Raw genomic sequence first — 27,995 nt, forward strand, 5'->3', positions numbered from 1 at the left:
GATCAACACAGTGTAAATACATTCATAAGCACTGTGAGAGCATGTCTCAGACCTTGAAGCATGGTACTAATTTGGATGAAGTCTCTGAAAAAGATGCAGATCGTAGGGCACAGAAAGTCATCAGATCAATCTGTATTCATGTGAAGAAGAGTGAAACAGAAAAAATTAGCAACTGCAATCCTATGATTATTTTGATTTTTGGATGCCAGAAGATGAAGAATGTGTTGTTATAAACAGAACAGAAACACAACATTAATCAAATTTTGTGATTTTTTTTTCCTTCTCTGGGTTCAATAACATCAGTACTATTTTCTTCCTTCAGAAAAATGGAGTCAGACCTCTCACAAGCCTTCCAGGAAGAACTCACCTGCTTCATCTGCATGAGCTACCTTATAGACCCAGTCACCATAAGCTGTGGCCACAGCTTCTGTCGAGCCTGCCTCCACCTTTCTTGGGAAGACAGTCTCTTTCTAGGCCATTGTCCTATGTGTAGGGAACCATCCCAGCAGAAGGACTTCAGAACCTGCTTTGTTCTGAAGAAGCTGGTGTCCATTGCCAGACAAGCCAGCCTCATGAAGTACCTGAGCTCCGAGGAGCATCAGTGTGTAACTCACAAGGAGACCAAGAGAATCTTTTGTATGGACAACAGGATCTACCTCTGTCGACTCTGCTCTGACTCCCATGAGCACAGAGGACACAGACACTGTCCCATTGAAGCAGCTGCTGAGGTTCAAATGGTGAGTGATGTTTCTGAGAGAACATGAAACCCGCAGAGTGAGGCTCAGCTGAGAACAGCAATATGCTGGTCTTGATTATGAGAAATTTACTCTTTTCTGAATGGTGGCCCCTTATTAGCAGCTAGTGAAGAAAGAATGACTATAAATGTAAACAATCCTTGGGAGACCCATGGGTGTAAGATCACTTGTGTTTTATTATACATTATTTACAGGTCACTGTAAAGTGAATAAAGTGAAATACTGTATTCACATCTTTTAAAAGTATCTTTGACTGGTGACTAAATTAGAAAATACAATAGTGTCAGCTACAGAGAAACCTGTGAGAAACCCAATATTATGCTAATTACTCATATATTATTTATCACATTACCTGAACAAAGGGATATAACATGTTCTATTTCTATGTTTTAAATGTAAAATTCAAAGTTACCTAAAGTAAAAATGGAACATTGTGATCCTTCCCTTTTTGCTAAAGTTAATTTATTCGTTGTCTAAGAGTTTTCCCATCATTACTGTTTATTAAAAGTTGATATTCATCGTTTCTTCCAGGAGAGACTTCTACGGCATATGACATCTTTATGGGAGAAGATCCAAGAAAATCAAGAGAATCTAGAGGAGGAACGCAGAGTGAAAAGTTTATTTATAGTGAGTGTGAGATGTATGCTGAGAATCTGGTTGAGATAGTTATTTTCCAAAATCATAGTTCAAGATAAGTCATAGGGTATGATATTAGGAAAACATGTTATGATGGCCTCTAATTCTGCATGTAAAATATAGCTCTGCACATGGAAAGATGATCTGGCTCTATGGAAAAAGAGTCTGAGACTAAAGTGTGAATTACTGACAGTTCAGCACACTGCATTAGACTCTAGGACTGCACCACGAATTCTAATTATTGCATGCAGATTTCATACTCGCGTGAACATATGAATTATCAGTCCATGCCATTTCTTCATGCAGCCTTGATTTTCTTTGACAGGTGGAAATGCTTAGGGCTTGATTTCCTTTGTGTTGAGGGAAGCTACTTGTTTATTCCTGGCCACCCAGACGCAAAATAATCAGAAATTATATTAATCAAAACAGTGCTTGGCTGGTTAGCTCAGGCTTCTTATTAACTAGTTCTTACATCTTAAAGTATCCAATTCCTGTTATTTTGTATATTAGTACAAGGCTGGTGCTTCAACGGTAATCTTCTTGCTGGAGGTTTACATCTTTCTCCTTCGGTGACTACATGGCATCTCTTTGACTCTGCCTAGTTTCTCCTCTATCTCTGCTTGGGATTCCCACCTTGCTCTATTCTGCCCTTCCAGAGGCCCAAAGCAGCTTCTTTATTAACCAAATGGTAAAAAAACACATTCACAGCATACAGAGGGGAATCCTACATCACCTCTCCTTTTCTGTCTAGAGAAAAATGAAGGTTTTAACTTTAACATAGTAAATTTACATATAACAAAATAGACATAAAGCATGGATTAGTTACAATATTTATATCTACTTTATCTTTTATCATAAGTAAGGAAAATTATAATTAAAACTTTCTGTTCTTGAACTCCTTCAAACACACCAGAAGGATATAACAATACCTTACTTAACAGGATATCCATTGTAAGCAACTTTCAAAATTCTCGATAGACAGAAGCATCTTGCTTCCTGGCCAGTCACTGAAGGTTCTTCTGTAACAAATAGGACATCCATCTTCAGCTTACAGACCCATAGTTCCAGCAGTTATTTTCATGACGAAGGGAATTTGGAAGACTGTGTCCCTGAGAAGGAGTAAATTAAACCATGGAATTTCCATTTTCTGACAAGTCCGTCATTGTGTGTGTAGCACAGCGATAAGAGTCCTTCATCAAATTTAAGCATAGAAGGATACAGTGGAGGAGAATGAGGTATTTTATAAATATCATCAACAATGTCCTGTTTTGTTTAGGACTACCTGATTATGAGGGAAGAAATGATCAGAAAAGAGTTTAGGATATGGACATGTGACCAGGAGGAGGAGCACATTGAGGGCATGGTCAACGAAGGCAACCGTGTTCTAAAGAAACTAAGGAAAAATGAAGCCATGATAATTCAAAAGAGCAGTCAACTAAGAGAAATGTATCAGGAACTGATGGCGATGTCCCAGGAGCCATATGTGGTGCTGCTGCAGGTGAGCAGGGAGGAGTGAAGGAAAAGGCTTTATTGTCTTTGGCTCACACTGGTGATTGCTTGACTAAGATAACTTTCACAATTCCCTTCATTTATGTCAGGGGATTCCTGTTCAGGATTAATTGGGAGAAACGAAATTCTGTCATAATCTTGCCAGAGAAGTTTTTGAAATTGTGCCAGTACATTCCCCAAGAAATAAGTCCTAACATTTGCTTTTGTAGTTTGCTTCTCTGAAAGATGATATTCAGTGTTGCCATTCTTATACTCCATAGCCTCTACTTGGATATTATGAAAATTTCAAAGAAAGTTATTGCTTAATTTCTTCTTTTTGAAATTTGCAATTTGCAAAATCTTAATAAGGAAGAGATTTTGAGGCAGGTTCCTTTTCTCCAGCTCATGATCACATACAACTCACAGTAATCTTCAGGCCTCTACTCTAGCAATTCTAGTATTAGAAGCATGAGGCACAATGCAGTGGTGAAGTCAGACATTTGAAGTATCCTTTGTTAAAGTATAAATATGTTTTGTGTTCAAGATAGTGAAGGTTTCCTTTTGTAGACAGTTGGCGTTTCAAAAGCAATATAAAATCAGTATCAAGGTCCTTGTCATATTTTGCTCTCACAGTCTGATCTATCAAGACTTTGGATGGTGCTAACCTGCTTTGTTGGTATTGTCCTAAGAATTAAATATAAATTTTCAAGTTAGATAGTGTGATGTTCTCTGTCATTTATAAACATCACAAAGAAACTTTGTATTCCATTTTATCAGTAACATATTTTTTCTCATTTTCTTTGCAGGCTTTGGACGACATGTTCAGAAGGTGTGTTTAGCTATTGGTGCATGCCGAGACACCCTAAAATTGTTATAAAATTGATCAAGCTACCTAAGCAAAGTGCATATGTAGTTTGAAGAGAGAATATGCAATTGTTTGTTTATGATGTGTTTTGGATTTTTTATTTGATGTGTTATATTTGTGAGGAACAAATGTGTGTTGATGTTCATGCCAAGTGGTATTGCATATGTGTGGAGGTCAGAAGACAACTTTCAGGAGAGAGTCCTCACTTCCACCATGGGTTCCAGGGATTGAACTCAAGTTGTAAGGCTTGTGTCGCAAGGGAATTGGACTCCAGAGCCATTTGGCTGAAGTAGTAGTGAGCTTTTTCCTAATCAACTGTGATGATATCTTTATTACCAGACAAATCAGTATTTTCTTGTCCTTGCAGGAGTGAGTCAATGCAGTCGAGCATTCCCCAGGGTATGAAACCAGAACTCTCTGCCCTCCCCATCACTGGACTCACTGAACGATTCAACTACTTCAAAGGTGAGTGTGAGAAATGGTGGAAATAGTAGAGGGACCCTTCCACAGTGACATCACTTCACAGACATAAATATTTTAAGGCCTGAGAAATAGGTCTTCGTTAATCACATGTAATCTCAATTAATCACATGGTTACCTTACAAGCAAAGAGACAAAAATGAATACAAATATATCAGGTTGCATGTAATAGTAGCTGAAAGAGTATCAGATTTTTGTTGAGGCATAAGGAATGGTTAATAATTCAGGACAGTGCAATTCCAATTAAGTGTACCCACTGTTGGAGATATTTGATTATGTTCCTTCAGTCCTTTTAGCCTTGGACTTTTATACTACATTGTAGTTAATATATTAAAATTATACAAGATATAGTGTTGTGCACTGCTAATACCAACAATATCATTGAGAGGACTGCCAATGAGATTTAGGACAGTCTCGTCAACAAAATAAGTTCCATACCTGTCAAGGTTATTAAGCAAGACCCTATCTCAAAACGAATTAAAAAGAATAATCATAAAATATCTAAACAGAGCCATGTATCATGAGCCATGAATATAAAACAAATTGATAAGTAATGAGGCTGTGTCTAAATCCCCCTTATAGATCTAGAAGTCAATTTTAATCTCACAGGAAACAGTATCAGAGGAACCAGAGTACAAAGATGGATACCTACTTGTAGGGATCTACTTCTAGAGTATATTTATCTCGTTCTTTAGTGTGAATATGATTAATTACATGGAAAGAACAACACCAACATGAAAGAAATCACTGTACATACCTTAGGAATAACTTTTTATGTAAACCTAAGAGGATAGTCTTTGCTCTGGCCATGGTTGCTATATATACATCTTCCGTTTGCCAGGTGTAATTAAAGTAACCTGTCAGAGGTAGGTTGAGGCTCCCTCCTCTACCGCATCTACAAAAATATCATAAAACTTTTCATCATGCTACCATTTGTTTCTTTTGGATATCTTTGTATCAGAGCCACATTTAACTTCTTATCTTAGCCTGTTTTGACAAACTGAGAAGACTCTAGTGACCTCTATCACCTGAGAAATACAAATGGTAATTTTAACAAAAATATTGTCTCTTCCCCCAGTGTACATTTCCTTTAAAAATATAACTGTACTCCGTGAGAAGAAGAACCTCTTTAATGTCATGAGAAGACTCAACCTCAGACCTCAGGTTCCAGATACATTTGTGGATCCTTTTGGAAGCTATTTGGTCTTCAGTGGATCAGAGAGCTTCATCTCAGGGAAATATTATTGGGAAGTGGATTTGAAGGACAATTTGGAATGGGCTGTTGGTGTCTGTACCAATTCCTGGTTAAGTAATACAAGCCGAGCGTATGAAACTAAGGGTGCATTCCTCCTTTTCTGTGTGAAGGAGGGTAGTCATTACAGTCTTCTCACCACAAACCCAGTATCCTGTCACTATATAGAGAAGCCACTGGGCCAGGTTGGCGTGCTCCTTGATTGTCAGAATGGATGTTTAAGTTTCCTGAATATTGCCAAGAGTTCCCTCATATACAGATATCCTAATGGCACCTTCAGTGATGCTGTTTGGCCTTTCTTCTCCAGAGGCCAAATAGTACCATATTAAGTTGTAATCCATTATCTTGTGTTTTTAACTAATTCCTACTGTAATGATACCTCTTTTATTGATATTAAATATAAAAATAATATAAAATGAAAAAGAGCCTTGACTATGTTGCATTTTTTCTATGTTATTCATATTCCACAAAGAGCAACTTCATTTCATAAAGGGTTTGTCTTGGTATTTTGTAACATGAGGACCTGCTTGTTGGGGGTTCCTGTCCTGCCTGGTTTATGTCCTCCTACCAGGTCTCACAGACATTTAGCCTCAAAGAAAAATCACACAGTGGTCTCCACAAGTTATAAACTGATTGACCCATTAGCTCAGGCTTCATATTAGCTCTTGTAACTTACATTAGCACATTATTCTAGTATGTGTTAGCCACATGGCTCAGTACCTTTTTCAGCAGGGCAGGTCACATCCTGCTTCTTCTGTGTCTGGGCAGGACTTGGGAGGAATGGGCTTCTTCCTTTCCAGAATTCTCCTGTTCTCATTGCCTTGCTTCTACTTCTTGCCTGGCTACTGGCCAGTCAATGTTTATTTAAAACCTAATTGTCAGAATACAGAATTGTCCTGCACCATTCCCCCCCCCCCCATTTTTTTTAAACAAAAAAAATATCCACAGTCCATTTTCTGGAAATATGAATGGAATATTCCAGGCAACTTCCTGTTGGTTGGAGATGCTGGTAATCTTATGGGTACCTAAAGAAAATTTAGAATTATGATCAAGTCCTGACTGGAGTATCCTGTGAGTTTTCATCATCTCAGGCAGCAATCTTGAATCTGTTCTAGATGTTGAATTCAGACATCTGGGCCATCTGTTCCTACCGGAGATTTCTCAGGTGGTTTTCCTTGATCAAACTGAATTTTTCTAACTCAAGATAAATCCACACTCTCTCATTACCTGTGGAAACAAAGGTAAAATCTCTTCTCCAAAGTAAGATACCTTTTGACTTCAATTTTGAAGTTGAGGAATTTTCAAAATGCCTATCTTGGATTAATTCAGCAGCATTTATATACAAATATCTTTTAGCAGCTGTTGCTTCTTCCTCAGCATTTAAACAATTCAAAGAGAGCATAATAATATACAATATCCAGATTCTCTGTGTGTTTTCCATCTTTACGTGGCTTTATTTTAAACTCTATATCTTTTATTTTTACTTTTAATTTTTTGAGACAGGTTCTCTGCAAAACTTTGCCTGTCCTGGAACTCCCTCTGTAGACCTGGCTGTCTTTGAACTCACAGAGATCCACATGCCTCTGACTCCCAAGTGCTGGGATTAAAGGTGTGTGTGAGCACATCTTGAATTTGCAGAGGTCTCTCTGCCTCTGTCCCCACGCATTGTGATTAAATGTGTTTGCACCAACACCCAGCTACTCTCTTTCTTTCTTTTTTTATTTTACGTACTTTAACCTTTAGCCTGCATATATTTTTAACACACTGTAAACCATTTAGAGGTTTTCTTCATCTTTGACTTTCTCTTAGCGCTCTCTCATTCTTCTTTTTTTCTGACCACATGAGTTTTTAATTTGCTAAACAATATAGAGAGGGATTAAAGTGGTTTTGATATCTGGATTCAGCCCATTCCTTAGCTTTCTGAAATCCCAGGCTCATGGCAGAGATACCTGGCTAGAGCCTTGTTTATTGTCACAACTCTATGGAGTTTCAAGGTCCTTGCCAGCAAGCAAGTTGCAACATTGTGTCCACAAACATCCCACAAATGCTCTCTCTGTAGCCAGACCTCTTGTCTCAAAGAGTCAGAGTTTGCACTGGCACAATGGCCCAGAAAGCCTGCCTTTTAAAACGGCACATCTTGTAGGAAATAGACAAGAGTCCCAGGTAACCTCGGGTGCATGGGGGGGTGGGAGGGTCGATGGAAAGGGAGAGGGTTAGAGAGAAGGGAGTAGGGGAGGAACAGGGAAAGCTTGGTGGCCTGGGATGGGGGGGGGAGGAAGGATGAATATGGGATCAGGGAAGAATATATTTCAACTAAGGGAGCCATTTTAGGGTTTACAGGAGACTTGATTATATATGGGATCCCAGGTCCAAGGAGAGATCCCCCAGAATGCTCTCTGGACAGAGGAGAGGGTGCCTGAATCGGTCGTGGCCCATGACCATACTGATGTATATTTTGCTTATCACCATAGATCCTTCATCTGGCGAAGGACGGCGATACAGTCGGAGACCCACATTGGAGCACTGGACTGAGCCCCCCGAGGTCCAAATGAGGAGCAGAAGGAGGAAGAACATGAAAAACGAAATCAGTACTGCGAGGGATGCTATCACCCACTGATACAAGGGAACGGATCTGATGAGAGTTTACCAAGGCCAGTTGGACTGGGACTGAACGAGGACGTGATCTAACCAGATTCTCGGAATTTGGCCGGATTCTATGACTGTGGCTGGCCCGAAGTCTTTCTGAAAAGCCATTGACTATGACACTGGGACTTGTTTCCTCTACATATACTGGATTTTGGGGATCCAGTCTGTTTGGACACTCACCTTCCTGGACCTGGAGGGAGGGGGAAGGAACTGGAACTTCCCACAGGGCAGGAAACCCTGACTGCCCTGGGGGACGAAGAGGGAGGAGGAGGGGGAGTAGGGGGAGTGGGAGGGTGTTAGGAGAGGGGGGCGGAAATGGAAACTTTTATAATTTAATAAAATTTACTTAAAAAAAAAACGGCACATCTTTCCCCCCCCCCCCTGCGGTCAGCTTTTTCCAACACCATTTAACTGTTTCGTGGCAGGACCTCTTAAAGAGCTGCAGGGTTTTCAGCTAAAGCTGAGTCAGGAAGCCTCTCTTAAATGAGATGGCTTGCCTCTAGGAAGCAGAACAGATCCGAGAAATTGCTGCTACCAAGAAGCCATGCTTTACTCCATTCTTTTCCAATTCTGTCTAGAATTACTTCCCAAGCTCTCTCAGATTTTATGTGGATGCAGTCATTCATATGTTGGGCATCATTCATCTGTTGCATGGAGAGCAGGTCCTTTCTTCTCTGTTACAGGAGGAGCGGGCTGCTCGTTGTCCCAGCTACCTGGCTATCTTACACCCGAAATAATCACACGGAAACTGTGTTCATTTAAACACTGCTTGGCCCATTAGCTCTAACTTCTTATCGGCTAACTCTTACATCTTAATTTAACCCATTTCTGTTAATCTGTGTGTCACCACGTGACTGTGGCTTACTACAAGTTTCTAACCAGCGTCCGTCTCAGGCAGGAGATCCATGGCATCTGCCACTCTGCCTTTCTTCCCAGTATTCAGTTCTGTCTACTCTGCCTACCTAAGTTCCACCCTATCAACTAGGTCAAGGCAGTTTCTTTATTCATTATCCAATGAAAGCAACACATAAACAGAAGGATCTCCTACACCAGTGTTGGTCTTATTTTCCTAACTTGTCAGAATTATTTATTAGAACGAAAGCTTGACATCAGTGCTAGAGATCTTTATGAAGTATGCTCAAAACCTTCACTTGATTTCTAGCTCAATAAAAATACTATATAGCTCTATGTGTGCATATACATATACATGCAGCTATATTTCACTTAATTGTCTTATTGGTGCCAAGTAGAATCACAGATGTGCTGGATATTTTCATTCCAACTTGAAACAGGCTACAGTCATCTGAGAGAAGGGAAACCCGTTTGAGAAAATGCCTCCATCACAAGTGACTGTGGGCAAGCCTGTAGAGCATTTTCTTAGTTATTGATCAGGAATGAGCAGACAATTGTTGGCAGGGTTTCCCTGGTCTGGAGGTGGTGGGTTCTATAAGGAAGTAGGTTGAGCAGCAATGTTGAGCAAGCAAATAAGAAGGATCACTCCATCACTTTGCTTTAGTCCCTGCCTCCAGGTTCTTGTCCTTTTGAGTTCTTGTCCTGACTTTTTTTGATGATGAAAAGTGATGAGAAAGTGTAAAGGAATAATCCATTAGACATAAAGCTGTAAATATTTTATCTAAGGAAATATTTTGAGGTCTATAAAGTTAGTTGTGGGTTAGTTTTACAACTTAGGATAGAAAGTGAATCAGGTAGAAAACTTTGGAGTCACCAACATAGAATAGATAATGGAGCATTTTCTCTGAGAGTACCAAAAACAAATGACTTGGATATTGTGAATATAATTCTTACCTGATAATTGCTCTTATTTTGCATATTTTTACTGTGTTAGAATTAAAACCTCCCCCTTTTACTCAAATAAATAGCAAAAACGTGACATATTTTGATTGTACTCTGATGCTCCTGAGACTACCAATTATATTTGTCTTGAATCACAGGGCAGAGCTACAGATCAGGTGACTAGAAATAACAAAAGTCAAAGATTGGGCTTAGGGATAGGAATCAAAGAAAATACTCATTAAAGGAAAGGTAGGAACATGCATTGTGGTGTGGAAAGTCCTTCAGTATATGTGTTGCTTTTATTGGTTAATGAATAAAGAACCTGCTTTCGGTCATTGGCTTAACAGAATAGAGACAGGCTGGAATAGATATAAAGAGAGAGAGAGCAGGCAGAGTCAAGAGATATCATGTAGTTGCCAGAGGGAAAGAAGCAAACTGTTAGCTGAAACCTTGCCAGTAGTCCATGAGCCTCAAGGTAAAATAAAAAGAATGGAAATGGGTTAAATCTGGATGTAAGTGCTAGTCAACAATATGCTTAAGTGATTGGTCAAAGCAATGATTTAAACACTAGTTCCTGTGTGATTATTTTGGGAGTCTGTGTGGCAGGGATATGAACAAGCAGCCTCCAACAACACACAAGAATATTCTCCGTTTGACAGTATAAAGAACAAGTATGGGCCCTGATATGGATGTTGGGATAAATTGGTGAAATGGCCAACCGATGCTAGACAGGACCTCCCGTGCACAAGTATCTATCAACTTGACATACTGTGGTTTGGCAGTTTTTCTGCTATCCTTGACTCTACTCCCTGTTCCAATTAGAAGAAAACTCAGGCTTAGGGATGAATTACCAAGTTAATAAGAAATAGGGTATGATTTGATATATTCTGCAAGTATTATTCTTTGAAGAAAGAGAAAAGCAGGTTTTAGGATCTGTGAAATAAAAGAACAAACATGTACCATTCACTAGAGATCACTGAACAATCATGTATCCATGACCTAGAAGCATAATCCTAGCTGGGTAGTGGTGGATCAGGCCTTTGAATCCATCACTGGAGAAGCAGAGGCAGCCAGATCTCTGTGAATTTAAGGCCAACCTCATCTACAGAGGGAGTTCTATGACAGAGAGGGCTACAAAGAGAAACCCTATCACAAAAAAGAAACAGAAGGAAGCATACTCCTAATGAGCCCTAAGTGCTTGCTCCTGAGAATTGCCAATGACAACATGTTGCTATAGGTCTCCAGCATCTCACTGCTGTAACGCATCTTCTGAGTATCTTTGAGATTCTGCCACTCATGCCAGCTGAAATTCATAGATGAAGACAGAGTATTCCCATCCTGTCAGATATTTATATCTACTTTATCTTTTATCATAACTAAGGAAAACTATGACTATCAATTCTTCTACTCCATCAAAGACTCCAGAAGGATATAGTATTACCTAAGTAAACAAGAAGTAAGCAACTTCCAAAACTCTAGAAATGACAGAGACATTTTGCTGCCTGGACAGTCACCCAAAGTTCCTCTGTACCGTTGGGGCATCCATCTTCGGCCTTCAGGCCCATAGTATCCAGAGACATTTCCATGAAGCAGGAAATTTCAAAGGCAGTTCAGTCACTATCTGCTGTGTCCTGCAGAATGTCTCGCAGACTCCTTCATGAATCAGGAACCCTGAAAGATCATCTCACCTTTAGGCAAGTTCAGCAGTCCTCTGTCTGCGGGTTCTCTGTGTCCAGTTTATACAACAGTCCAGGCAAGAACAGTTTCTTGCCCAAATGGCTCCAACTCCATAAGGAGCCTCTTTGATGCCCATCTTCCTCTTGAAGTAGATTGGTGCTGCCAGGAGCAGATGTGTCTCGTTGTCATGGAAAGCCCTAAGTTATTAAAACATTAAATGCCATGTTCTGTAGTCTTTGAAAGATATGAAGAATGCCTATCTGAAATATATCTATGCACATCTAGAAAATCAAACTAACATTACTACAAGCTTGAGTATTATCGATGATTATCCATTAACAACCTATATTTTTAATTATACATTGCATTTTAAATGAACTACACAATCAAAATCAGAAATATATACACATATAACAAAATTGACCTTAAAATCCATAACAAAGCAAATTATTCATATCTATACTATATCCCCCTTTAAATGTAAAAGAACATTTATAAACAATATCTGGGAATATGGACGTAGTTATTTCTCTCCAAACTTCTTCCTGCTGAATAGGGGCGCTGTTAATCAGGTCTTTCACAGTAAACCTGTTTGCTAGCTTCGTCTCAGTTGATAGTTGAATGAAGTAATTTTTTGAGGGTGTTCACAACCTTTCAGGAGGGCGTGGTCTATCATACCATATTGGGATAGAAGCAATCCACAGGGTCTCATCCTCTGTGAAAACAAAAGAAGAACCTCCTTTCCAAAGTATCATATCCTTAGATCCAAATTCAGGAGTCAAGGTATTTTGAACATATCTATCTTGGATTAGTTCAGCAGCATTTATAAACAAATATCTTTTAGCAGCTGTTGCTCCTTCCTCAGCATTCAGACAATTCAAAGAGAGCATAATAGCATACAGTATCAAGATTCTCTGTTTATTTTCCATCTTTTTGTGGCTTTGCTTTAACCTCTATTTCTTATATTTTTACTTTTACTTTTTGAGACAGGTTCTCTATATATCTTTGTCCTGGAATAACTCTGTAGACCAGGCTGTCCTTGAACTCACAGAGATCTTTCTGTCTCTACCTCCCCAGTGCTGGGATTAAAGGTGTGTGCTACAACACCTTGAACTCACAGAAATCTGTCTCTGCCTCCCAGTCATAGGGATTAAAGGCGTGTACTACCACACCTTGAGGTCACAGAGGTCAATCTCTACCTCTGTCCCTTGAAGTCACAGAGGTTAATATCCCTCTGCCTCCCAGGCATTGGGATTAAAGGTGTGTACCACCACACCCTATTTCTCCCTTTCTTTCTTTACTTTAAGAACTTTAACTTTTAGCCTGTATATATTTTTAACACAATGTAAACCATTTAGAGGTTTTGTTTGTCTTTGAATCTCTTTTTACTGTATATCTCTCTTATTCTAACCACATGAGTCTAAAACCGTGGCTTTGACAGCTAGATCCAATCCATTTCTTAGCTTTCCAGACTCATGGTAGAGGTACCACTGGAGCCATTTTTACTGCCACAACTCTATGGCATTTCAAGGTCCGTGCCAGCAAGCAAGCTGGAGCATTCTGCTCACAGACCACACTCAGTCAGACTGCCTGCCTGAAAGAGTCAGAGTTTGCCCTGGCAGGACAGTCCAGAAAGCCGGCATTTTAAAACAGCACAGCCTTTTTCCTGCTACGGCTGAAAACCGAAAAGCATGCGTTCAGCTTTTGATCAACACCATAAGTGTTTCGTGGCAGGACCTCTTAAAGGAGCTACAAAGTTTTGCAGTTAAAGCTGAGTCAGGAAGCCTCTCTTAGATGAGAGTGCTTGCTTGCCTCTAGAAAGCAGAGTAGAACCAAGAAATTGCTGCCACCAAGAAAACATGTTTTACTCTATTCTTTCTCAAACTTTCTCAGGTTTTCTGTGGATGCAGTTATCCACGTGGGCGCCCTCTGTAGTGAGGGGCTGCAGGCAGGCCTGCTTTTCGCCTCACCCAGCTCCCGCACGGCTAGCTTAGTCCCAGAAAAAACAACACACAAATTGTATTCATTTAAGCACTGCCTGGCCCATTATCTCTAGAGAGTTAGTTACTGACTAACTCTCATATCTTGATATTAACCCATTTCTAATAATCTGTAGCACCACGAGGTGGTGGCTTACCGGAAAAGATTCAGCATGTCTGACCTGGTGGCTGGCTCCATGGCTTCTGGCTCATTGCCCTCTTCCCAGCATTCTATTCTGTTTACTCTGCCTACCTAATTTTCTGTCCTATCAAAGGGCCAAGGCAGTCTCTTTATTGACCAATGAAAATAACACAATAGACGGATAGCCCTCCTCCATCAAACATGCACACATGCACATGAACACAAGGAAACACAGTGTGTGAGGATATATGCAGTGGGAACCCAGTGACAGATAAAAATGACTGAGCCATTATACCCTCCCTTCGTGATGGCTTCTGATGAATTGTGAGGTAGAAAAGACCAGTTTTCCCTGCCATGAATTTCACTTTCTCCCTTCCTTCCTATCATCTCCAGAAACAAGGAGAATAACCAGATCATTGGTCTTAGCCTCATGCTGGGATGCATACTGCTACCTTTACTGTATATGAGTAACATCAATCGGTTCAGTGCCAGAATAACGTTAACAGCTGTCTGCATAGATCAGCACAAATTAGCTGCTAAGTTATCATTCTGTATCCACTTGGAGGCCACTTTTCATGATATTTTGATATTTGGCTCCTTAGACTCATAAATTATAGCTCGGACATCCAGCTATATAGGTCCATGGTTTGGAACTTGTACATCCAGCATCACCCAGGAAGAGTTTAATCCAGTTTGGTAGACCTGATAAAATACAGGCTCCAGCAGAGTCAGATGTTGTGGACAAAGCAAGCTCTTCCCTTCACATAACTTTTCTTACAGAAGTTCAGCTTAGCATGGCAATAGAAACCCAAGGACCACAAGATCCATCAACACCTTCACTGATCTTGGAGTCCACAACACAGTCCACACCTGCAGAGGGAGAAGGTGAAGTAGGGAGTACTCTAGTCACATAGGAAAACTCCACAAGTTTAACAAATCAAGTTTCCTCATTCAGGGTTTTATGGGTAAGCTGCATGTCATTTTGATGTTTTTCCATCATCCTTTTACAAATCCCTTGAAATCTATCTTAACATACTCAGGGTGTTTGTGTTCTCTGAATTCTATACTCATCTCAAAATCTGACATACCATATAAATAATAAAATATGCTTTTGTCTCAGCCCTCCTTATTATTTATATCTTTCATTCCATTGATCTCAGGATTGCTCAAACTTTGTTATCTTTTATTAGGTTTTCTATAGTAAACAAAACATGAGATTACAAACCTAATTTTTAAAAAAAGCCTGGTAATGCTTATTTACAAGTTTTTAGAAAATAAGCAGTAGACTATGCAGACAGCCACTCACAAACACCACAACTGTACAAAATTCAAAAATCAATAGATTATGGGGATCCGTATCTATATATACATCTATATCCTAGCTCCTACATCGATGGTTCCAGAAACATCGTGGAAGAGGAGTCAGAACGGCAGTATGATCCAGGACACTGGGAAGTGTGCTGTGAAATGATCTCTCCTTGACATGGCTTCAACCAGAACAAAACAATGAATATGTGGATGTGGAAACTTTTTGAAGAGATTCATCCCAGACCAAGAAGTAGCCGCTATCAGGGATGAACTTACTCACTGTTCACAAAATACAATATGGTCAGCCCTTGTGGAATCAACAAAACCCAAGAAGATGTGACTTTTCTATTGAGGGATTTTTCTTCATTGACTCAGTTGAAGTGAACAGGCACACTTAAATCCAGATCTTTTGAGGTGTGAGAATCCATCTAAATCTTGGACATGTTTTCTTGTGGCAGTATTGCTGGGGATGTTTTCCTTTTCTTTTTTGATTTTTCAAAACAAGTTTTCTCTGAGTTCTTAGACTGTCTTGAAACTCACTGTTTAGACAAGGTTGGCCTTGACTCGCCGTAATTTGTTTGTCTCTCCCCACTGAATACTGTTATTAAAGGTGTGTGTCAGCACGCCCAGATTTTTCTTCATTGAATCATTTGAAATAGACAGATCAATCTAAAACCCAATCTTTTGAGCTGTGAGAATGCACTTAAAATCTTTTTTATTAAATACCCCCAGAGGGTGTCTTTAACACTTGGAGACCCTCGCCCAAGAACCAAGTCCGAGTCACTGGATGCAAGAGCAAGAGGCAATTTTTATTGTTCACTCAGAGCCTGTGGGTGCTGCAGTCATGTGGAGAACTGAGCACCCCGGGCTGGGTTTGGGGCAGATTATATGGGGTTGGGGTAGGCAGAAGCAGGCGTACAGAAGCAGATGCATAGTTACGGGGGTCTCATTGGTCAATTTTAATGAGGCCATGAGGTCATGCCTGAGACAGGGTGTTGGCTCTCCGCTGGGTGCATTACAGCTATGTTGTCAGTTTGGGGACTTTCCGTTCCCCCTCCTTAATCTTTCTCATGCGGGTGGCATAACTCCTGGTGCCTGACCACAGATATCCTGTTTGTGCGGATTTGGCAATACCATCTGTTACCTTATTATGAGCCCTAGTTCTTAGTTCAAGCCTTGCCATAAAATGATATGACAGCAGCTAAGCCAGGCAGGGGTCTTTCAATTATACCTTCCGTATATGGTGTAGCCTAGAAAAAGGAACAGTAAAAGGAATAGAGGGAAAAATGATGTAATTTTACTTTATGTAGCAAATATTAGAAGTAAAGAAGAGAAACGGGGTGTCCAGGTGCAAAGGAATCAAAAGTACCTCACTGAGATTCTGTGGTCTCTGGCACTGGTGACACACACCTTTAATCCCAGCACTTCAGAGGCAGAGGCAGGCAGATCTCTGTGAATCTTGGCCAGTCTGATCTCCAGAGCTAGTTCCAGTAATGTCAAGGATACACTGAGAAATCCAGTCTAAAAATAAAAAATGTTGCAGGTTCTGAAGTGGCTCACAAATGAATTTCCATACAATTCTCTGCCTCGTTAATTTGAACTTTACACAGCCTGAATTTGGCATCCTTGAACTCTGATGTCTTTTTATTGTTGGAACTGAATTAGAATGACATATATGGAACAAATTTTATTTTGTTTTGTTAATAAAGAAAAAGTTGAGTGTTTAAGTAAAGGCTATGAGTAAGGAAGGACTTGCAATTGAGGTGAGTATGATCAGAACCAGGTGCACAATATTCCCAAAGATGTATTAAGATTTTTAAAGATTTATTTACTTATTATGTACACAGTGTTTTGCCTGCATCCCAAAAGACAACAGATATCACTATAGATGGTTGTAGTTACCATGTTGTAACTGGAAATTGAACTCAGGCCCTGTGGATGAGCCATCAATGTTCTTAACCTATGAGATATCTGGGAGGCAGAAGCAGGTGGATCTCTATGAATTTGAGGTCAGCCTGTTGTACAAGAACTAGTTCCAAGACAGGCATCGAATCTACAAAGGGAGACACTGTCCCAAAAAAGCAAAATTTTTTTTTTAGATTTCCATTAATAATATTTTAATGTTGATATCTACTCAAATTACAGACTCATGATACAATCGTTTGTTATAATATCAAATGCAAAATATTATCAGACTGGAAAATAATTAGATACTGCAAAATATTGAAGAAAAATTAAGTTTTTTGGCAAGATCTCAGTTCATATCGTAGGCAGGCCTTGAAGTAAAACTCCCCCTGCTTCAGCAGGCCATTCCCAGGTCTCTAGGATTAAAGGTGTGAGCTGCCACACCCAGCTAAGCAGTCACTCAGGGAAGCTTGTTGTGGAGATTTGCTTGTGGACTCAGTCTTCCATCCAGTCAGAATACTGCTTCGACAAAGGGTCACATAACAGAAACATTAATAAAAGCAACCATGGGAGGAAGTAGGCGTGGTCTTTCGAGAGTATATAAGGACACTCCAGAGCTCAGCCAGGTGCATTCTTCACCAGAGCAGATAGAGTGTGTTTCCATACATTCTGGCTCTTCAACTGCTGGATCGATCACCTGCAGACATTGAGTATTGGACCCCAGAGGTGAGGAAATAGTGTGGTGTCCTCATCCAACACTGCTGAGGCCAAAGACAATTTCTTGGGTGAGTACACAGCTTACAGAGGAAATTCCGTTATTTTTCTTACATTAATATATGATTAAACTGAGTTTTCAGCTTAGAAATGACTGCTACTACCAAAAAAATTCTGTTCCCCTGTGGTCATCTTTATTCATCAATATAATGTGAGTTATTGCAATAGATAGTTTAGATTTGTCTGTTTTGTTGCCCTTATGTACAATGCTCAAGGTACTTACTTACCTCTCACTTTCAATTTGGATGTCTAAATTCAAAGAAAACTTTTAGAGTATTTCCTTATGTACTTCACAGATGCCTGAGTTTTTGATGCCTCTAAATTAAGTGTACACATTTAATATACTAAAATTGTAAACTTTTTATGTGTGAGTATCCACCTTAAATCTAGGTCACAACTTTTACTGCCAGCCTTGTGCGAGATTTTTTTGTGGGTTGATTCATTTTAGTGGAGAGATCCACCTAAATTCTGATCTTTTGAGCTGTGAGAATCCACCTTCCATTTTGGCCACACCTTCTGGTTTCAGCTTAGAAAAAGGACGTGTAAAAGGAATAGAGGGAAAAATGATTCATGATTTCAACTAACAATATATTAGAAATAAACGATGAAATCAATGCATTCAGGTAAAAAGCAATAAACTGTACCTGACTGAGATCCTGTAGGTTCTGCCTGGTGGTGATGAGACACATTTCATCTCCCCACTTCAGGCGCAGAAGGAGGAAGATCTCAGTGAATTCCTGGCCAAGCTGATCCACAGAGCTAGTTCCAGGAAAGTCAAGGCTGTGCAGAGTTTCTGAAAATAAATGTTGCAGGTCTGAATTGCCTCACATCTGAATTCTCACACAGTTCTCTGGCTTGTTAATTTGAACTGTAGACAGCTTAGCCAGGAATTCTAGAAATTTAATGTCACTCTATGTTGTAAAAGGAGCAGCAGACTGTATTCCCGCTGGTGTCCAGGCTCCCCGGCTAGTTAAACCGGAAATAATTACAGGGAAATTTAAACACTGCCTGGCCCATTGTCTCCAACCCCTTATTGACTAACTCTCACATCTTAATTAACCCATTTCTAATAATGCTTGTAGCGCCATGAGGTCTTGGCTTACTGGGAGAATTCAAACCCAAGTCTATCATGGAGAGGAGAGTCATGGTGTCTGCTCTCTCTGACCCTGCTTCTTTCTCCCAACATCCTGTTCTGTCTACTCTACCTATCTAAGCTGCTGTCCTATCAAAACCCAAGACAGTTTCTTTATTAACCAATGAAAGTAACACATAGAAAGAAGACTTCCCTATCAACTCTGCACCGTTGGAACTGAATTGAAATGATCTATATAAAATGAACTTTTTCATTGTAAAAGAGAAATTTGGGTGTTTAAGGAAATGGGAGTTGCAATTGAGGTAAATATGATGAAAACAATGTAGACAAAATTCTCAAAAAACTCTTCAGATTTTTTAAAAGTTTATTTATTTTTTATGTACAAATTGTTCTGCCTGCACACCAGAAGATACCATATCTCATTATAGATGGCTGTAGCACTATGTGGTAGCTGGAAATTGAACTGAGGACCTCTGGTAGGGCACTCAGAGCTTTTAATCTCTGAGCCATCTCTAAACACCTTTAAAACTAAGTTTTTAAATTTCTATTAAGAAATATTATCAAATATTTGGTAATATTTCTTAATATTTACCAAATATAAGAGATATTTGGTTAAAATCACAGATTGTTGGCATCATCATTATCAAGAGCAAAATATATGCACATGACACAAAGTACTTAGGTATTGTATAATATTGTAGGGGAATTACTACCATTTTTGACAGGTTCTCAGTTCATATCCTAGGCAGGCCTTGAACTAAAACTCCTTCTGCTTCAGCTGCTAATTGTCTAGCACGCCAGGATTAAAGGTGTGAGCTTCCACACCCAGCTAAGCAGTCACTCAGGAAACCTTGTTGTAGAGATTTGCTTGTGAGGATTGGCCACAGCTAATTCCATGTTTCATTCAACTAGAATACTGCTACTTACAGAAGGTTACGTATTTGTATTTGTGAAAACAGCTATGGAAGGAAGTAGGCACGGTTCTTAGAGACTATATGAGCCCACTCCATGGCCCAGCCAGGTCTATTCTTCACCAGAGCAGACAGAGTGTGTTTCCATACATTCTGGTTCCTTGACTGTTGTATCGATCATCTGCACCCATTGAGGACTGGACACCAGAGTTGAGGTAAATGTTGTGGTGTCTCCACTAACAGTGCTGAGACCTGAGACAATTCCATGTGTGAATGCATAGTTTACAGGAGGAAAATTGTTGTTAGTTCTTATTCTTATTTTTTTTTTTACCCAAGTGAGATTTCTGCTTAGAAATTACCATTTGCCACTTACCAAAAAGCATTGTGTTCTATGTGGTCATTTTATTTTATAAATAAAATATGATCAGAGTGATTGATAATTTTAGATTTATCTATACAACACACCCCTTTGTTGCTTTGATGTAATATGCTAAAGGTACTTACATGGTCCTTTTCTCTTCTCTTCTCTTCTCTTCTCTTCCTTTCTTTCTTTCTTTCTTTCTTTCTTTCTTTCTTTCTTTCTTCCTTCCTTCCTTCCTTCCTTCCTTCCTTCCTTCCTTCCTTCCTTCCTTTTTGGTTTTTCAAGACGGGGATTCTTTGTAGCTTTGAAGCCTGTCCTGGAGCTAGCTCTTGTACACCAGGCTGGCTTCTAACTCACAGAGATCCACCTGCCTCTGCCTCCCAGAGTACTGGGATTAAAGGCGTGTGCCACCACTGCCTGACTCACAAGCTCCTGTTCGATTTTGATTGTCTAAATTTCAAAAGTGCTGATACCTGTATATTAAGTATACCATGTAATATATAAAAATTAAACACAGAGCAAAGAAAACCAGCCTACAACACACAATCCTAGAGAACTTAGACAACGTTGAGAACACTAAGAGAGACTTACGTAGATTTAATCAACATGGGAAGTAGAAAGTAGAAAAAGACAAGATCTCCTCAGTAAATTGGGAACATGGGGACCTTGGGAGAGAGCTGAAGTGGGGAGAGGAGAGGTAGGGAGGGGAGCAGAGAAAAATGTAGAGCTCAATAAAAATCAATAAAAATGAAGTGCTTTGAATTCCTTGACAATTACTGGCCTTTACAGATATTTTCTATAGATATTATGTATAAAAGCAAAGACTCAAGATATAGTCAAGTAATTTATTTTGGTATTTTTCTGTTGTAAACTATAGGAAAATTTCAGTGTGAAATAATGCTTGATCATACCTTACGATCATGGAAGAAGTGCTATTACTATTTTTGATTTATGAGTTTAGATGTACACACGTGATTAAATTACTGAAATCTAGATAGTGTTACCTGCCATTAATCCCAGCAGTTGGGAGCCAGACAGGCAGATCTCAGTGAGTTTAAGGCCAACTGTTCCACAAAGCGAATGCCAGGATGAATCTCAATCTAAACAGAGATAGCCTGTCACAAAAAACAAAACAGAACAAAAATCCTGAAAATTAACTCAACTATTTTATTCATGAAACTAGTGTCTGGTTAAATTCTGGCACAATATTTTAAAATTCATTTTTAATATTTATTATTTTCGTGTGCTTACAAAGTATTTTGAAATGATGCATCTACAGCAAAACATACCAACAGAGGACCATCAGATAAGTTAAAAAAGCCAAATTTGTAAATACAGTCTCTTTTCTAAACTGATATTGACAGTGAAGATTAGTACTAGTTTTCAGCATACACAATACCACCAGTTAAAGTCATTGAATCCATTTGCTTCAGACCCCGGAAGCTTAAGTTATTTGGAGGATATTTCCCTCAAACAAACCAAGATTCTTGATTTGTTTAGATATTCAAAGAGAAAGGGAGTGTGCACCTGTTGATTAGGTAGCCAAGTCTCAAACAGTCTTGAGAATCTCATTCATGTCTCTAGGATTCATTCCACACTCAAACCAGGATGTGTATCTTCAGTAAGCAAACAAGTTTCCATAAGGACTCCCCTGGTATTCACTTGATGGATCTTTGTATAGACATGGGATCCTGTTGGCATGTTGAAGGTTTATTTGAAGTAGTTTGACTATAATTGGGGATCCACATGAAGTGCTCCATGATTTTGGAAACCGTGAGGCCAGGTACCTCAAGTTCTACCACCGCTTATTTCATGTTATGATGGACAATGTCCTTGAATTATGAGACAACATAAATTCTTATTCTTGTTACATATTTGCAGCAGAAAAAAGAGAAGTAACTAATATTGTGTTCATGTGTCAAGGGGATAGATAATGGGATGTTTATGAGCAAGATGCTTAAATCAGAAAGCTAAACATTTACTAGGGATCCTGTTACTCGGGAATTTTTTTCCTGTATAGACAACTAAAGATGGAAGATTTCAACCAACATCGTTCTGTAGTAAGTGACCAAAATGTGGACCTGAAGTACTTTGATCAATACAGTGTAAATACATTCATAAGCACTGAGAAAGCATGTCTCAGACCTTGAAGCATGATACTAATTTGGATGGAGTCTCTGAAAAAGATGCAGATCGTAGGGCACAAAAAGTCATCAGATCAATCTGTATTCATGTGAAGAAGAGTGAAACAGAAAAAATTAGCAACTGCAATCCTATGATTATTTTGATTTTTGGATGCCAGAAAATGAAGAATGTGTTGTTATAAACAGAACAGAAACACAACATTAATCAAATTTTGTGAAGTTTTTTTCCTTCTCTGGGTACAATAACATCAGTACTACTTTCTTCCTTCAGAAAAATGGAGTCAGACCTCTCACAAGCCTTCCAGGAAGAACTCACCTGCTTCATCTGCATGAGCTACCTTACAGATCCAGTCACCATAAGCTGTGGCCACAGCTTCTGTCGAGCCTGCCTCTACTTTTCCTGGGAAGACAGCCATCTTCCTGTCCATTGCCCTAAGTGTAGGGAACCATCCCAGCAGAAGGACTTCAGAACCTGCTTTGTTCTGAAGAAGCTGGTGTCCATTGCCAGACAAGCCAGCCTCATGAAGTACCTGAGCTCTGAGGAGCATCAGTGTGTGACCCACAAGGAGACCAAGAGAACCTTCTGTATGGAGAACAGGATCTACCTCTGTCGACTCTGCTCTGACTCCCATGAGCACAGAGGTCACAGACACTGTCCCACTGAAGCAGCTGCTGAGAATCAAATGGTGAGTGATGTTTCTGAGAAAACATGAAACCTGGAGAATGAGGCTCAGCTGAACACAACCATATGCTGGTCCTGATTATGAGGAATCCACTCTTTTCTGAATGGTGGCCCTTTATTTTCAGTTAGTGAAGAAAGAGTGACTATAAATGTAAACATTCCTTGGGAGACCCATGGGTGTAAGATCACTTGTGTTTTATTTTACAGTATTTCCAGGTCACTGTAATGTGAAATACTTTATTCACATCTTTTAAAAGTATCTTTGACTGGTGACTAAATTAGAAAATACAATGTAGTCAGTTACAGAGAAGCTTGTGAGAAACCCAATAATATGCAAATTACTCAGATATTATTCATAATTATTTATCATGTTATTTGAACAAAGGGATATCCCATATTCTATTTCTATGCTTTAAATGTAAAATTCAAAGTTACCTAAAGTAAAAATGGAACATTGTGATCCTTCCCTTTTTGCTAAAGTTAATTTATTTAATGTCTAAGATTTTGCCCATCATTCCGTTTATTAAAAGTAGATATTCATTGTTTCTTAAAGGAGAAACTTCTACGGCAAATGACATCTTTATGGAAGAAGATCCAAGAAAATCAAGAGAATCTAGAGGAAGAAAGCAGAGTGAAAAGTTTGTTTATAGTGAGTGTGAGATGTATGCTGAGAATCTGGTTGAGATAGTTATTTTCCAAAATCATAGTTCAAGATTACTCATAGGATATGATACTAGGAAAACATGTTATGATGGCCTCTAATTCTGCTTGCAAAATATAGTTCTGCACTTGAAAAGATGATCTGGCTCTATGGAAAAAGAGTCTGAGACTAAAGTGTGAATTACTGACAGTTCAGCACACTGCATTGGACTCTAGGATTGTACCACGAATTCTAATTATTGCATGCAGATTTCATACTCACGCGAACATATGAAATATCAGTCCGTGCCATTTATTCATGCAGCCCTGGTTTTCTTTGACAGGTGGAAATGCTTACTTAGGGCTTGATTGCCTTTGTGTTGAGGGAGGTTACTTGTTTATTCCTGGCCACCCAGACCCAAAATAATCAGAAATTATATTAATCAAAACAGTGCTTGACTGGTTAGCTCAGGCTTCTTATTAACTAACTCTTACATCTTAAATTATCCAATTCCTGTTATTTTGTGTATTAGTACAAGGCTGGTGCTTCAACGGTAATCTTCTTGCTGGAGGTTTGCATCTTTCTCCTTTGGTGACTACATGGCATTTCTTTGACTCTGCCTAGTTTCTCCTCTATCTCTGCTTGGGATTCCCACCTTGCTCTCTTCTGCCTTTCCAGAGACCCAAAGCAGCTTCTTTATTAACCAATGGTAACAAAACACATTCACAGCATACAGAGGGGAATCCTACATCACCTCTCCTTTTCTGTCTAGAGAAAAATGAAGGTTTTAACTTTAACATAGTAAAATTACATATAAAAAATAGACATAAAAACATGAATTAGTTACAATATTTATATCTACTTTATCTTTAATCATAAGGAAAATTATAAATGAAACTATCTATTTTTGAACTTCTTCAAAGACACCAGAAGGAGATAACAATACCTTACCTAACAGGAAATTTGTTGTAAGCAACTTTCAAAACTCTCGATTGACAGAAACATCTTGCTTCCTGGCCAGTCACTGAAGGTTCTTCTGTAACAAACAGGACCTCCATCTTCAGCTTACAGACCCATAGTTCCAGCAGATATTTTCATGACGAAGGGAATTTGAAAGACTGTTTCCCTGAGAAGGAATAAATTAAACCACGGAATTTCCATTTTCTGACAAGTCCGTCATTGTGTGTGTAGCACAGTGATAAGAGTCCTTCATCAAATTTAAGCATAGAAGGATACAATGGAGGAGAATGAGGTATTTTATAAATATCATTGACAATGTCCTGTTTTGTTTAGGACTACCTGATTATGAGGGAAGAAATGATCAGAAGAGAGTTTAAGATATGGATATGTGACCAGGAAGAGGAACACATTGAGGGCATGAACAATGAGGGCAACCGTGTTCTAAAGAAACTAAGGGAAAATGAAGCCATGATGATTCAAAAGAGCAAACAACTAAGGGAAATGTATCAGGATCTGATGTTGATGTCCCAGGAGCCATATGTGGTGCTGCTGCAGCAGGTGAGCAGGGAGGAGTGACTGGTGATTGCTTGACTAAGATAGCTTTCACAATTCCCTTCATTTACGTCAGGGGGTTCCTTTTCAGGAATAATCGGGAGAAACAAAATTCTGTCATAATCTTGCCAGAGAAGTTTTTGAATTGTGCCAGTACATTCCCCAAGAAATAAGTCCTAACATTTTGCTTTTGTAGCTTGCTTCTCTGAAAGATGAAATTCAGTGTTGCCATTCTTATACTCCGTAGACTCTACTTGGATATTATGAACAATTTCAAAGAAAGTTATTACTTAATTTCTTCTTTTTGAAAGTTGCAATTTGCAAAATCTTTACAAGGAAGAGATTTTGAGGCAGGTTCCTATTCTCCAGCTCATGATCACATACAACTCACAGTAATCTTCAGGCCTCTGCTCTAGCAATTCTAGAATTAGAAGCATGAGGCACAATGCAATGGTGAAGTCAGACATTTGAAGTACCCTTTGTTAAAGTATAAATATGTTTTGTGTTCAAGATAGTGAAGGTTTCCTTTTGTAGACAGTTGGCATTTGAAAAGCAATGTAAAATCAGTATCAAGGTCCTTGTCATATTTTGCTCTCACAGCCTGATCTATCAAGAATTTGGTTGGTGCTAACCTACCTTGTTGGTATTATCCCAAGTATTAAATATAAATTTTCAAGTTAGATAGTGTGATGTTCTCTGTCATTTATAAACATCACAAAGAAACTTTGTATTCCATTTTATCAGTAACATATTTTTTCTCATTTTCTTTGCAGGCTTTGGACGACATATTCAGAAGGTGTGTTTAGCTATTGGTGCATGCCGAGACACCCTAAAATTGTTATAAAATTGATCAAGCTACCTAAGCAAAGTGCATATGTAGTTTGAAGAGAGAATATGCAATTGTTTGTTTATGATGTGTTTTGGATTTTTTATTTGAATTGTTATATTTGTGAGGAGTAAATGTGTGTTGATGTTCATGCCAAGTGGTATTGCATATGTGTGGAGGTCAGAAGACAACTTTCAGGAGAGAGTCCTCACTTCCACCATGGGTTCCAGGGATTGAACTCAAGTTGTCAGGCTTGTGTGGAAAGGGGATTGGACTCCAGAGCCATTTGGTTAAACTTGGAGTGAGGTTTTCCTAATCAACTGTGATGATATCTTTATTACCAGGCAAACCAATATTTTCTTGTTCTTGCAGGAGTGAGTCAATGCAGTTGAGCATTCCCCAGGGTATGAAACCAGAACTCTCTGCCCTCCCCATCACTGGACTCACTGAACGATTCAACTACTTCAAAGGTGAGTGTGAGCAATGATGGAAATAGCAGAGGGACGTTTCCACGGCGAGATCACTTCACAAACATAAATATTTTAAGGCCTGAGAAATAGGTCTTTGTTAATCACATGTAATCTCAATTAATCACATGATTACCTTACAAGCAAAGAGACAAAAATGAATACCAATGTATCAGGTTGCATGTAATAGTAGCTGAAAGAGAGTATCAGTTTTTCATTGAGGCATAAGGAATGGTTAATTAATTCAGGACAGGGCAATTTCAATTAAGTGTACCCACTGTTGGATCTCCAACAGTACATATGTTCCTTTACACCTTTTAGCAATGGACTTTTATACTACATTGTAGTTAATATATTAAAATTATACAAGATGTAGTGTTGTACACTACTAATACCAACAATATCATAGAGAGAGGAATGCCAGTGAGATTGAGGACAGTCTTGTCAACATAATGAGTTCCATACCTGTCAAGGTTATTAAGCAAGACCCTATCTCAAAACGAATTAAAAAGAATAATCATAAAATAACTAAACAGAGCCATGTATCATGAGCAATGAATATAAAACAAATTGATAGGACATGAGGCTGTGTCTAAATCCCCCTCATAGATTTAGAAGTCAGTTTCAATCTCACAGGGAAAAAGTATCTGAGGAACCAGAGGTCAAAGGAGGACAATTACTTACGGGGATCTACTTCTAAAGTTTCTTGAGTTCTATCTTTCATATAAATATGATTAATTACATGGAAAGAGCAACATCAATATAAAAGCAATCACTGCATATATTTTAAGAATAATTTTTATGTAGACCCAGGAAGATAATCTTTGCTATTGCCGTGGCTGCTATGTACACATATTCACTTTACTAGTTTCAATTAAAAGTCACCTGTCAGAGGTATGTTGATGCTTTCTCCTCTAAAGCACCTACAAAAATAATATAAAAGTTATCATCATGCTACCAATCTCTTTCTTTTGGAAATCCTTGTCTTTGTATCTGAGCCACATTTAAACTGTTATCTTAGCCTGTTTTTAAAAATCTGAGAAGTCTCTAGTGACCTCTGTCTCCTGAGAAATACAAATGGTAATTTTAACAAAAATGTTTCTCTTCCCACAGTGTACATTTCCTTTGAAAATCTGACTGTATTCCATTACAAGAAGAACCTATTTAATATCATGAGAAGACTCAACCTCAGACCTCAGGTTCTAGATACATTTGTGGATCCTGCTGGAATCTATTTTGTCTCCAGGGGATCACAGAGCTTCATCTCAGGGAAATATTACTGGGAAGTGGACTTGGAGGACAACCCGGAATGGGCTGTAGGAGTCTGTACCAATTCCTGGTTTAGGAATGCAAGCCAAGCTTTTGAAACTGAGGGTGCATTCCTTCTTTTCTGTGTGGAGGAGGGTAGTCATTACAGTCTCCTCACCACAAACCCATTATCCCATCACTATATAGAGAAGCCACTGGGCCAGGTTGGTGTGCTCCTTGATTGTGAGGATGGATATTTAAGTTTTCTGAATATTGCCAAGAGTTCCCTCATATACAAATATCCTAATGGCACCTTCAGTGACACTGTTTGGCCTTTCTTCTCCAGTGGCCAAACAGTACCATATTAAGCTGTAATCCATTATCTTGTGTTTTTAACTATTTCCTACTGT

The 27,995-nt window shown here is 39.0% G+C and overlaps 2 protein-coding genes across 2 annotated transcripts; both read left to right on the forward strand.

Moving 5' to 3' along the window:
* The first annotated feature begins 326 nt into the window (after positions 1 to 326).
* Positions 327 to 5,805, forward strand: LOC148122256 (tripartite motif-containing protein 43B-like). The gene is made up of 6 exons (XM_087905921.1): positions 327 to 737; positions 1,287 to 1,382; positions 2,668 to 2,889; positions 3,686 to 3,708; positions 4,112 to 4,209; positions 5,303 to 5,805. Exons 1-6 carry the CDS (start codon positions 327 to 329, stop codon positions 5,803 to 5,805), a joined length of 1,353 nt encoding a protein of 450 aa, XP_087762047.1.
* Positions 5,806 to 17,574: 11,769 nt separating this feature from the next.
* Positions 17,575 to 27,993, forward strand: LOC148122257 (tripartite motif-containing protein 43-like). The gene is made up of 6 exons (XM_087905037.1): positions 17,575 to 17,712; positions 22,482 to 22,896; positions 23,446 to 23,541; positions 24,826 to 25,050; positions 26,766 to 26,775; positions 27,451 to 27,993. The coding sequence occupies exons 2-6, from the start codon at positions 22,486 to 22,488 to the stop codon at positions 27,951 to 27,953; spliced, it is 1,245 nt and encodes a 414-aa protein (XP_087761163.1). The 5' UTR covers positions 17,575 to 17,712; positions 22,482 to 22,485; the 3' UTR covers positions 27,954 to 27,993.
* Positions 27,994 to 27,995: the final 2 nt, after the last annotated feature.

The sequence above is a fragment of the Myodes glareolus genome, chromosome 4 (assembly GCF_982192425.1).
Source record: "Myodes glareolus chromosome 4, mMyoGla1.1, whole genome shotgun sequence".
Lineage (NCBI taxonomy): Eukaryota > Metazoa > Chordata > Mammalia > Rodentia > Cricetidae > Myodes > Myodes glareolus.